Raw genomic sequence first — 13,049 nt, forward strand, 5'->3', positions numbered from 1 at the left:
GCTCTTGGGTTCGCACAGGACACAGACGCTGCCGTGCTGCAGATATAAGGAGAACATGCAGCCAGTGCTGTCGTTTTAACCAATTGTGAGACAAATTGTGCTGGAAAAGTAATAAAATCTATTCTTGCACTTTTGTTGCAGGCTGCTTGATGTGTTCGCTTTGTGCAGTGTGCATGAGTTAGATCTGTCTCTAGTGTTTGAGCATATTGACCTTGATTTAGCATCCTACCTGAAGAACGTGCCCAAGTGTGGACTGCCCCGTGAAAAGATTCAGGTAATTACCATGGCAAAAAAATCCACCAGTCCTTTCTTTTCACTTTTTAAAATGCAGGCCCCCCCCCCCGTGCAGCGTTCATCAGGACATGCCCTCTGAATTGATCCATAGAAACTGCAGCTTGTCATTTGTGTTCAGGACTTGACGTGCCAGTTGCTGAGCGGTCTGGATTTCCTGCACACCCACATGGTAATTCACCGGGATCTGAAGCCGGAGAACATTCTGATCAGCAGCCGGGGACAGATTAAAGTGGCGGACTTCGGCCTGGCGCGCCTCTACATCTTCAACATGGCGCTGACGCCCAAAGTAAGTCTAGAGAAAAAAAAAATATATATAAAAAAACCCTGCTGTGGGATTGTAAGGAGCCCTTTTGCAGGACTGGGAGGACTGGGCTGAGAATTGTTTTTAAGCCAGGGTTAAACAGCACTGTAAGTCTGAACGGGCGTTGCTTGCAGTCTTACTGCGTGCAGCTGTTGCAGTTTTTTTTTCTGTCCCTCGTTGCAGGTCGTCACATTGTGGTACAGAGCTCCGGAGGTGCTGCTTTACTCCAGCTACCACTCATCTGTGGATATGTGGAGCGCTGGCTGTATATTTGCTGAACTGCACCTGCTCAGGTAAGAGAGAGCTGCATCCAGGCTTTTTGCGCTACATTTGAGTTGATAGGTAGTATTCAAAGCAATACCTCCTGAGGGCAGCATGACTTAAGGTGTGAAAAGTAAGGAGGACAGCCCCCCTGGACCCCCCTGTGTGTTTCTGCTGGTTTTCATTCCAACCGAGCATCTCAATTACTTAACTAATTGAATAGAACCGCTTCATTCGAAACAGATCATAGGCTTTGTTAGAAGTACCGAGGTTTTGAATTGTCTCATGGCTCACTATTGTTTCAGAGTTCAAGTTTACCTTCAAATATGTCTAGATTAAGTTGGAGTTTTATGGAGATTTCACCAAACAAGCAACACTAGTGTCAAGGGCCTTGGCTCAGTTGTGGACGTTGTACACATACAAGTCAGGAATGGGTTTGTGTTGTAGTGTGACCATCCTATCTCACCCTGGTTCCCAGACAGAGGTTACAATAGATGAGTCAATATTACCATCATTTTCTGTCAAGTGTCAGTGACTGTTTTGAAAAGAAATAATAATATCATAAATAAATACTAATATAAAATCTAAGCTTATTAATAATAATAATAATAATAAATGTTGCACTTTAAAATACTTTAACAAGTTAATAAACAAAAACGATCAAAGAAGGAATTTGTAAAGAACCACAATGGAGATTGCAGTAAGTTGTATATATAAATGTATAACAATAAAATCATTTTGTTGAAAATATCAGTTCAGCTATACTACTATTGTCCAGCTGTCTTTTGATGTACCAGACTTCAAATCAGACTACTACTGGTACCATGACTTGTACATTACAGTGCTAATTAATAACAATAACACTGTTTGCATGTACAAGGCGTGATCGTAACTGGGATCCATACGTTTTACAAGCCCAACCTTTATTTTACAACGGAGTTGCCAGAGGTCAGGGTGGTGACCTTTTATCAAAACAAGACCTGTTTTGTAATGGGACAGCCCATCTCTAGCATGTCCAATAGGAATGCACGGGCGGGGTCATGTGTTTATTTCCAGTCTTGTGCATCGTTTCCAAGTCATCTCTGGTGTGGATTGATGTTCGCGTCGCTCTGTCCGGTGTGGAGGCAGCCTTACCTTAAACAGATTCCCGCTTCAAGCTAGTATTACAAATAATAATAGAATAATGCAAAAAAACCATTTAACGAGAGCCATTTTTTAAGGTAATTAAACAGGCGCTGTGTTCTGAGTAAATGACCATTTGTTTTTGATTGTGTAATGATTGTAACAAACGCTCCAACCGCACAGTTTAAAAGCATTTCATTTCCAGTGGCGTAACACACTGAAAACCTAAACTAAGGAGTTTCTTCATTTAAGGTACCTGTCACAAATACCAGCTGTTTTTTTTTTTCTTTTTTTTTTCCATGACGTGCAGTTTGTCAAGTTTTAAATTTACTTGAAGTAAAAAAAAAAGCACTTTTTTTGTGTCTGTAACATACCAAATATTAAACATCATCCTCAATAAAACAGCTTTTCATCCTCAAGAAACTCAAACAAATATTACATTGCCTATTGGTGCCGAGTACTGGAGTCTCCCAGATTTATAAGTTTGGCACGGTGCGTCTACAAACTCTTCCTCCTCCTCCTCAGATCTTCCTCTCCCGTGCATCTTCTGCCGTCAGCTGACAAGTGATCAGCGGATATCCCAGCATGCCTTTCTTCTTAATACATGACATCACCCACCCAATATCTCAGAACAAAAGGAATGTTTTTTGGGGGTTTTTTGGGGTACAATAGCTGAAAGTAATCGTAATATTTAAATAAAAGCAGCCTTCGCAAAATCTCATTTTAGACAGGTGGATGGCGCCGGTCGCTGGCTTATTTTGAAAACCTTGCTTAACTAAGTTGTGTAGAGCTCAGTTGCAATGATAACCAGAAGACACAGGGGGAGGTCCCCCAGGACCAGGGTTGGGAAGCCCTGATCTGAGATCTCCAATGAAGGCACTTCAGAAAGTAAAAGCTTTTTGAGTTTCATATGTAACATTTAAAAGCTGGCCAGATAGCGTTTGACTGACTATGTGAAATGTGCAGCTAGTGTTGGTGTGCTTAGTCGGCTGATGTCTGTTTTTTTTTTTTTGTGCTGTTTTTGTGACTTTGTAGGCCATTGCTTTGTGGCGATTCAGAACTGCACCAGCTTAAGAAGATATTTCAGTAAGTTTCCAGTTGTCATCCTGTTCAGCCTTTGTAAATAGATATGCTGCTTGTCCTTGTAATGAAGCTGTGGCAGGTTTTGCATGATATAGTCCAGCCAGCTGAGTGCAGGTGCTGTTTCATGGCTCCCTGGACTACTTATCACATTGAAATATCTCAGCAGATGTGAAAAGCCCATGAGCACATCACTGCGGTTAACATCACTCACATTCGACACTCACTCCGTTTACTAGCACTCTCGGACACTAAAAGCAGAAGATCAGAGGTTTACATGCGAGTAAAATTGCTGTGCAGTATTGCCGTCATCCTACATACATCGTAGTGGAGCATGCAAAGCTGTGCAGTGCGGATGCTTACAGCTGTGCTGTGTTCTGAATTCTAACCAATAAAACCCGATAACACCCCCCCCACCCACCCCGATGCAAAAAAAATGCAATCAGTGGATAGCCAATAATGACCGGGGGGAAAAAAAACCCATAGAAATGGTTAACCAATTCACGGTGACTTTATCTTTACAACCCTTTGCAGTCCATTTATTCAGCGCTCGGCAGGGGTGTCGGGTCCAATTTCTTTTACACACGCTGTTTAAATTTTTTCAGTAAAACAGGTTTAAAACGCACTGCATGCAAAATGACATCAGTACTGCATCTCCAGCCAAGCCCCACCCCTTGTTCGCTGTGTTTATTCACATACCTCTTTATAAACGTGCATACTGATAAATCCTCTCCTGGTCACTAGTTTTATCACCACGATCGAGTTCAATTTTAAAAACTATGATATCTGTAGAGTCTTCATCGAGACCTGTTGATGACTCTTAAGAAACTCGCGGTGAGCCGCGCTCCGTCGATATGCTCCTTTTTTGTGCCCGTGTTATCATCTGGTGGTGTCGGAATATTGGAGCCTGGTCCCACCTAGGACCTTAAGGGTTTAAACCTATTACAGAAATATAAATAATGCATTTCCCATTTGCGTGCGGGGCACGACGTCCCCGCCTTACCTGACATCTATCGCTGATTTGATACTGAATCTTTAGAAACCGCGCCCCCCCAACTACTGAGTTGACGGCACTTTCCTGCACTCACTATCTGGAGAACTCGGCGGCAAGATTAACCTCGATGTTACAGTCGGGAACTGGTAGGCTACCAATCACAAGCCCTTCAGCTGCGTTTACAGTTAAATAACGAGAGGATTTAAAATGGAATTGTATGTGCCTCCTAAAAATTTTGCTTGAAAATGCACTCCTTTTATTTAAAAATCCCAGAAGAACTGCCCCGTGAGCAGAGGGTCTTCACTGTGAAGCACTCGTCCTCCACCAAAGTGACCCCTTGTCGTTTCACTTTCTAATTCCTGTCCATTAGCAGGACACTTCAAGGACATGGATAAAACTGACTTTTTTTTTACAAGCGTTTTCGCACGAGTGTCCAGGAAAACCTTGGTAATTCATCTCAGTTTATACAGTATATCAAAAACTAAAGCCCCGAAAAAAAATAAAACTCAGAAATAGCTAAAAATAAACACTGAAAAATTCAAATTCAAAACACAATTAACAAAAACCAAAAAACAGATGCCCTAATTGTAGCAATGTGTTGTGCAAGCAGAGCGCAGTAATCTGCATGTGTGAATCTAATTCATGAACAGTACTGGCGTTGGGATCCAGCACTATTTCAAGTCCCGCTGTAAACAGTACTGGTGTTGGGATCCAGCACTATTTCAAGTCCCGCTGTAAACAGTACTGGCGTCGGGATCCAGCACCATTTCAAGTCCCTCTGTAAAGGCCAGCGGTTGTATCAACGCTGTTTTCATGCTTGTATGGAGAGGTATTGAAGTCCTGATCAAGTCCGCTGTGTTTATTGTTACAGTGCGTGCTCAGGCTGGGTCTCTGCCCCACTTGGCAGACGGTTCCCTTAAAAAAGGACTGTTTATTTTCCATAGTCCTTACAGATAAATGGGGCTGATTTAATCAGGGTTTAGGTCGGCCAGGGTGTCCTCAGCTCACCGCATACCAGCGACCCCTGTGGTCTGGCCGGGTGCCTGCGGGCTTGCCTGTAAGCTGCCCAGGGCTGCATTGTCCTCTGACGCTGTAGCTCTACCTACGCATGGTGGCTGAACGTGAGTTGAAGAATGTTGTCCGCGATGGCACAACGTTGTTTGGAGGACAGCATGTGTTCATCTTTGTCGTTCCTGAGTCAGCGCAGGTGTGGTAGCGGTGGGCTGAGCCTAAAAAAAATAATTGGACATTTTCTAAATTGGGGAGAAAACAAAAATAATTTGTGACCACTAAGTTAAAAAAATAAATAATAATAATTGACTCTTGTATCCCTTCTTAGGTTTATCGGAGCCCCCCCACAAGAAGAATGGCCTGAGAACAATATCTTAGAGCACAGCTCTTTCTGGAGCGAGACTGGGCCCCACACACAGAGTCCCATTGCCAACATGGACGAGCTGGGCAAAGACCCGTTTCTGACGACGATACCATAACATGACGATACCTTGTCGTTATGAAACCCGCTGCCATGCCGGTAAGCGCTTCAACGAAAACAGTAAGCTCTGTCGACTGTCGGCAGATACTCATAAGTCATAAGGCGTGAACTTCCGTGCAATACAGTTTTGAATCTTTGTTGTATATGACACTGTGGTCCTGGTTGGGATCCCTTTTGGCCGATCTATGCTACCTTAGATGTGAATCAGGGATGTTGTCCCTCCGTATTTAAAGGCCTAGGGATTTTTTATTCTTATTTTTTTATCTAAAATTTACAATTTTCGATTTTTTTTTTTTTTTTAATGGAATTAAAAAAAAAAAAAAAAAAAAGACACACACATCCACCCACCCACTAAACACGAGCGCTCATTCCCAGCCACAGTGACTGGGTTTCTCCGTCTGCCTTCTTCACCCCAGTGTGGACAACAGCATGGACAGCAGGCTTCACGCAGCACAGCACTGCCTCAGTAATGGAACTGTCTGTAGACCTGGCTAACACAAACTTATTGAGCAGAACTGGGCTGGACGCTGGCTCTTCGCAATAGCATGCTTACACTCCTGTGCCTGTGTAGAATTTTCTATAGGATTCCAACCCACATTTAACCCTTCTGTCTCGTCCAGGTCACGCCTCCATTCAGAATGCAGTCGTGCTGCTTCGCAAGGGCGTGAGCTGTTTGAAAACACACTGAGCTTTAAAACCACAGCTAGGCGTGTAGGAAGGGTTCCGCTCTTGATGTGCTTGGCTTGCCGGTCTTTGCCTCCATCAGTTTCACTCAGTTATAACGATTGCTTTATTTTTCAAGGCGCTGTAAAATCGACTCTCTCTTCATGGTGGACAGCCCCGTCACCAACGTGCCACTCTGGCTTTTACTCATACTGGACCCAAGCCTTGCAGCGCACGTTATTCTGTGAAGGTGCAGCCTTCCTGCAGCCAGTCGCATTGTGAAAGCAAGGCCACTTGACAAGTGCGCTGCCTCTTCTCTCTGCATCACATTCCTGGCATTTGAGAATCGATAGAAGAGATTTTTTCCCCTTTTGTGACGGGGGGACGGTTTGCAACCTGTTATAAATCTCATTGTCAAATGTCATTGATCCATTGCCGTGGTTTAAATGTAAACATTCGGTATTCTAAACCAAATCTACAGTAAAAAAACAGGGGCTCCCAAGTGGCGCATGAGGCAAAGGCGCTCTGCATGGGGTACAGGAACCAACTCCTAGCCTGGGCTTCACTGGTTCAAGACCCAAATGCAGCATTACAGTTTGTTTCTTTGCTAAGTTCATCACTCCCTTCATACACCTGCATATGGATGACAGGAAAACAATGTTGACAAACAAACCAGCATTTTTATTTAGCAGGTTACATGGGGGGCATTACAGCCATGGCCACACGTTTTGCATCACACCCTGCAGGATTAAGAATGATAATTGAACGTGCTGAAATGACAGATTTGTAGTTTTCCACAAATTGAAAAAAAAAAAGTGACATTTCAAAATCTCACGTGAAGTACTGTGCTGCTGTTGTAGTTTCCACTAGAGCAGGGGTGGCCAACCTTTCACAGACAGAGCCAAGGAAATAAAATTTACAGTGACAAGAGCCACAAACTTTAAAAAGCACTTAATTTAACATTTCACTGATATGTTTTTATTACAATTACTATCACACACACACACACACACACTATTAAATGAAGCTGACCTTTATTTTTTCCAGTACATGAGTAATATTGATATCCAAACAAATACATTTTCACTAAATATAAAGGCATAGTTTTGTTTTTGTTTCTTATTTTGGTGAGTAGCTAACTATCGTTTATTTTCTTATACCACATAGAGGCAGGATCTGTACTCAGTGTGACTTTTGGCATTCTTTACTACGCACATTGTTCTGAATGCAGCTGTAGTTCAGTGGCACTATTCAGATCTGAGATGGATGCGTTCTATCGTGTGATGTGAGAGCTGCAGGTTTGAAATTTGCTTTTGCAGTTGATTGTTGTTTGGACATAGGATAACAATAACATCCCTGAGGCAAGTTTTCACATACTCACCTTCGGAGTAGGTTTTTTTTGCATGGGCAGTGTTCCAGGCCACTTGTTAGGAGTAAGCTGTAGTTGCAGTCTTAGATTGTTTGGCAAATTTGGTCAACATTTGCGTCTGTTTATCCTTTTGCTTTTTACCGATAGCAGTCATTTTGACGGTCACATTTTAATCAGCTGCTCCGATACTTGAATTTATGTTGTGAAGTAGCTTTGTACTATAAGATTTGTAAACGTATCGTCTTTTAGTAAACATTTGCATAGCAGACTTTAGATTTACAATAAAAGTTTGGAATCGTCAAAACCATAGACCGTTAAATTTCATTGTAATTTCTGTCTGCGAGTTATCGCATTACCTGTACAGAAACGTTCCACCCGTACCAAACAGCCAAGTTCTAGAGCTAACATTTAAAGACAGACGTTCAAGTCTTTTGTATATTCTTTGTCAATGTGGGCACAGTTTGTAGTGAAATAACGCGCAGATTGGAAGATTTGAACGGCGACATAAAGACATGTGTCCGGTTGCGTAACACCTTAAGTGAAATTCCCTCCCCTTAGTTTTCCCAAATGTTCTACAGTTTGTATTTAAGTATTTCCCTTAAGTTTGTTAACCATTGCACAAGGACACTTTAGGGGATAACTAAGTGAAAATACATTAATGTCCTATTGAGACCCCTTAAATGAAAAAAATGCATTGGAAATCCCTTGAAGAGGAAAGAGTCCAAACTTACAGAAGTCTGTTTGCAGTACGAAACCCACATCCTTGGATCGTCAATGGATGTTTCATGTAGTAAACTGACAAGAAGAAATCACACATTGCTCCCTGTTCTGTCAAATACTGGAGGCAGCGCTTCACTTTTTCTCGTTCTGTATAATGCGAGACAGGTAGAACAGGGATCAACAACCCCAAGCGAAAATGGTGACCAGCCGAAAATTGCTCCCTCATTTTCAAATACAGCGCAGCGCTTCCGCGCTATTTTCACTACTGGTGGCATTTTTTATCGCTACTAAAAAATGTTATACTGACAAAAAATATATATAGTCTGGTTTTGCTATTTATAGGTATGTGTTTGGGTAAAATAATACATTTTGTTTTAATCTATAAACTGCTGACAACATTTTTCCCAAATTCCAACTAATAATATTGTCATTTAGAGCATTTATTTGCAGAAAATGAGAACTGGTTGTGGGTTGATTCGATAAACTCATGAACAACATTGCTCTCCAAATTTTCAAATAACAAGATTTCATTTAGAGACATGTCAAGGTGGCGAGAAATGACCACTGGTTCAAAATACACCAAAAGTATGCAGTGTTGTCAGACCTCGAATACGGCCAAGAAAGTAAGTTCGATTCATTCCGAAAACCCCTATACGCGAGTGTTTTAACTTAGGAAGAGTTCAGAAATCAATATTTGGTGGAATAACCCTGATTTTCAATCACAGCTTTCATGCATCTTGGCATGCTCTCCACAGGTCTTTCACATTGATGTTGGGTGACTTTTTGCCACTCCTGGTGCAAAAATTCAAGAAGCTTGGTTTTGTTTGATGGCTTGTGACCATCCATCTTCCTCTTGATCACATTCCAGAGGTTTTCAATGGGGTTCAGGTCTGGAGATTGGGCTGGCCATGACAGGGTCTTGATCTGGTGGTCCTCCATCCACACCTTGATTGACCTGGCTTTGTGGCATGGAGCACTGTCCTGCTGGAAAAACCAATCCTCAGAATTGGGGAACATTGTCAGACCAGAAAGAAGCAAGTTTTCTTCCAGGACAACCTTGTACTTGGCTTGTTTCATGCGCCCTTCACAAAGACAAATCTGCCTGATTCCAGCCTTGCTGAAGCTCCCCCAGATGAGTCCAATTTTCAGCTTTGCCCAACACCTCGTCATCTAATGGTTAGACGGAGACCTGGAGAGGCCTGCAAGCCACAGTGTCTCGCACCCACTGTGAAATGTGGTGGAGGGTGTACTGGTGATGATCTGGGGGTGCTTCAGCAAGGATGGAATCAGGCAGCTTTGGCATGAATCAAGCCAAGTACAAGGTTATCCTGGAAGAAAACTGACCACAAAAGAGCCGCATGTGGCTCTGGAGACGCCGGTTGGCCACCCCTGTGCTAGACTTTTGCGATTTCATTTTGTAATTTCTTCGGTTTGCACGAGGGCAAATAAAATATCGAAATTATGTTCACGTAGGTTTTTGTTTGTTTGTTTGTTTTGTTTTTCTTTGAATTGTCTGCTTCCTAATATTGTAATAGGGGATGCAAAACGTTTGGCCCTATATGTAAATGATATCCGAGTGCATCGCTGGCTATGTGGTACTGACAGCTGCTGTAGTGCTCCATTCCATTCTGCTACAGTGTGGTCGCGTGGTGCTTACCACTCCTTGGTGCCCGGGTGCGCATTAGCAGGATCGCACAGTGAAAATGCCCAGGAGTGCCGCACCGCGCCGCTCTGCTCAAGGCTTAACCCACGCTTGATTTTTTTTTTTCCTCAATTTGGGGAGCTTATATTGTCTGTCAACTAAGATAGCATCGTTCTGTTGGGTGATTTTCATTCCCATATTGACACTCAATCAGATTTTAAAGGCTCACAATATTTACAGTTACATCTTTAATGCAGTCTTAGCAAAACAGGGTTGGGGCTCGATTTCCTTTTTTTAAAATCAAATCCCAATTCCCTCGTAATCAGTCGGAACTGGAATTGATTATAAAGGGAATTGGAATTGGAAAAAAAAATGGACTCCCACCCTGCTTAGCAATAAGCAACACTGAAAAGCATTGTGGGATCGAATCATAGAAGTTGAGGTATATTTTTAAAACGACAATGTTTCCCACAATTCTTTTCAAGGAGTTCATAAATTCCATGGTACAGCGAAATACCCAATAAACATGCTTTCTGAGTACGATCCACAGGAGGTAACCTTGTGCAATGCCTGTGTTCTTGTAGAAATGCCTGTGTTTCAAGCTGACCGAGAGAGTCTCCGCAGCGGAAGCCCTGGCCCATCCCTACTTCAGGATTGAGGCAGCAAGCGAAGCTGCGGATGTGTAACCTTGAAAAAAAATAAATAAATGAAGGACAACTGCACTTCTGAACGGCATGCAATGACAGCCACACTGAACTGCACACGTTTAGCAGGTCGTTATCAGCCAGTGGTTGCAACCTGATCTCACAGCAAAAATTCAATTGTTATGTTTTTAAAACGTATGTTCCAATTGTTCCAAGTACATGGATTGTTTGTTTGTGATTTAGAAGGACGAGTTTGTTTGCTTTTAAGCCAATTAAATTGTTACCAAAAATGAATGAATATTCTTTAGTCCTTTCATTGTAAGTCTGTGCATGGTTTTGTTATACAAGTGCTAATATACACACTGCCTTTTCTCTTTATATAGTAGGGTAGCTACTGCCTCATTAAAACCGGACTGATCAATACTGAGGACGTCCATTCAATGGTTGGTAACGAACCGATTGGGCGACGGTAAGGGAAATACTTGAGTCATGTGTAAAGCAGTGTGGCAAAGTGGTTTGTAGTGCTCCGGTGTATAAGTGATTTGAGTTGCTCCAACAAAGGACAAACACGAAGTTTACCGGTCAGGTTTCTTTTAATACCCTTTTTAAACCGGGTTTCAAATAATAAAGCTGGCTTTACCCAGCAATGGGTATTGCCAGTGAAAAATGGACCCAAAATAATAAAGCTGGTTCCACCCAGCAATGGGTATTACCAACTACAAAACAAAGGGGTTGCAGTCCCAAAATAATAAACACAAAAACACCGTCTCCAAAATGGGTGCTCTGGTGCAGGTGCAGGTGCTCTGAGTGCTGGTGTTCGTGCGCCTTCAGGTTCGGGCTTCTTGCTGCGCGTTCATTTCCTGCGCTGGCTCTGCTGTCAAGCCCACTTCGTATCACGTCTGAGCAAATACCAGCCACAACACTTCCATGACCCACACTTCGTTTAAGGTTCAGCGTCGCGTTGTCTCCTCCATTAACACACAAGGAGCAGTACCCTAAACCCCCCCCCAGTCCTATCGTAGCCGTAGCGCAGGAGGAGGTTACCCGCGACTGCCTCCCGATAGCTGAGTGACATATCGCGCCGGCGGTCCATGGCATTGCGGCGGAGAGACTTACCCGCCGAGGGCTGCGGTAGTCCTACTTGACGCAGGGTTGTGTAGACCGTCATCTCTTCCTGGGTGTCATGAGACGACATGTCACGGGGATGACTGCCCACCTCTCCCTCACACCCTAACCATCAGTAAGCAGAGCCCTCACGGCATCACATGGATCGGGTAAGATCGGATTCTATGACACGGTAGAGATCACAACAATATAAGCCTTGTATAGTGCCATAACTGCTAACAAAACATAATTTTCATTTGAAACATTGAAAATTATACAAAGATCAGGCACAAACCGCTCATTCGATAACTAGCCATCAGAACGAGGATTTGCTATCCTATGTTGTGGATTAGAAAATGACGTGGCATAAGTATTACCCTCACGCGTATGAAAGTTATCAGTAATCTCTTAATTCGCTATCTCAGTTTCGGACAATGTGATCAAAATCACTACATACTTTTAATTGATGTTGCCGAACGGCCTGTCAATTATCTAAAATCTATCTTTGTTAACCGGATTTCTCTCGTTGCTGTTAGTTGTGTATATTTAGATCGTCTCTAGGTAGTTCAGTGCACCTGGACACCCAATTAACCCGGTACGTGCAGATGAGCGACAGCTGGTGCCTGGGCATCTTGTTTTTTTTTTTTTTTTTTTTTTGTTACTGCGAAAATTTCATGCTACCCGATCCGTCGAAACTTTGAGTTGTGGTCTGCATCTTGACTGCACAAAAGAGAGGGGAACGGCAACAACCATTAGTAAGTACAATGTTATCCGCCCAGTATCGAGACCAGGCTCGCATCCAACGTATACGTCCCTACACTTGCAACTTCCAGCATTGCTTTTTCCATCACGTTTGGCTTTAACTGAAGACTGCCTTGTATCGCGTTGATCCAAAAATGCACTGTATGTTCATGGCACAAATGATCGGCGTTTCCATAGTGTCGAATTTATCACTTTCACCTCACAGTCAGACTTACATTGAAAATAAGAGTTGCTGTGTTCCACCCGGTTTCGAACAGGGGACTTTTCGCGTGTGAGGTGAACGTGATAACCACTACACTACAGAAACACCACGGACCACTCACGGAACCCCGTTTTTCGTCCTTTACTACGTGAGATTAGGTGGACGGATGCAAATAATCCAACATTTTAATGACTATACAATGTCAGTGCTAGACAGTAGGTGTCAGACTATGGATAATACTGTATATCATCCATGACTTGACCTCAATTCTCAAAGGACGCTCACGTACTAGCCGTCATTGTCACATGTGAGTTGCTTCCCAACATTAAAAAAAACAACCAAAAAAAAAAAAGAAAGACGTAATCGAGAGCGTTACACAAAAGGTACGACGGAGAAGAT

At 42.8% G+C, this 13,049-nt stretch overlaps 1 protein-coding gene across 1 annotated transcript; it reads left to right on the forward strand.

Annotated features, from left to right (window-relative positions):
* Positions 1-141: 141 nt before the first annotated feature.
* On the forward strand, positions 142-10,742 carry LOC121312640 (cyclin-dependent kinase 6-like; the record flags this gene model as incomplete). The annotated part of the gene is made up of 7 exons (XM_041244339.1): positions 142-274; positions 413-580; positions 779-888; positions 3,014-3,064; positions 5,392-5,510; positions 6,165-6,208; positions 10,523-10,742. Coding segments are annotated over 7 exons (727 nt in total), but the record flags the coding sequence as incomplete, so codon positions are not given.
* Between the last annotated feature and the right edge of the window lie 2,307 nt (positions 10,743-13,049).

The sequence above is a fragment of the Polyodon spathula genome, unplaced genomic scaffold, assembly GCF_017654505.1.
Source record: "Polyodon spathula isolate WHYD16114869_AA unplaced genomic scaffold, ASM1765450v1 scaffolds_4204, whole genome shotgun sequence".
NCBI lineage: Eukaryota > Metazoa > Chordata > Actinopteri > Acipenseriformes > Polyodontidae > Polyodon > Polyodon spathula.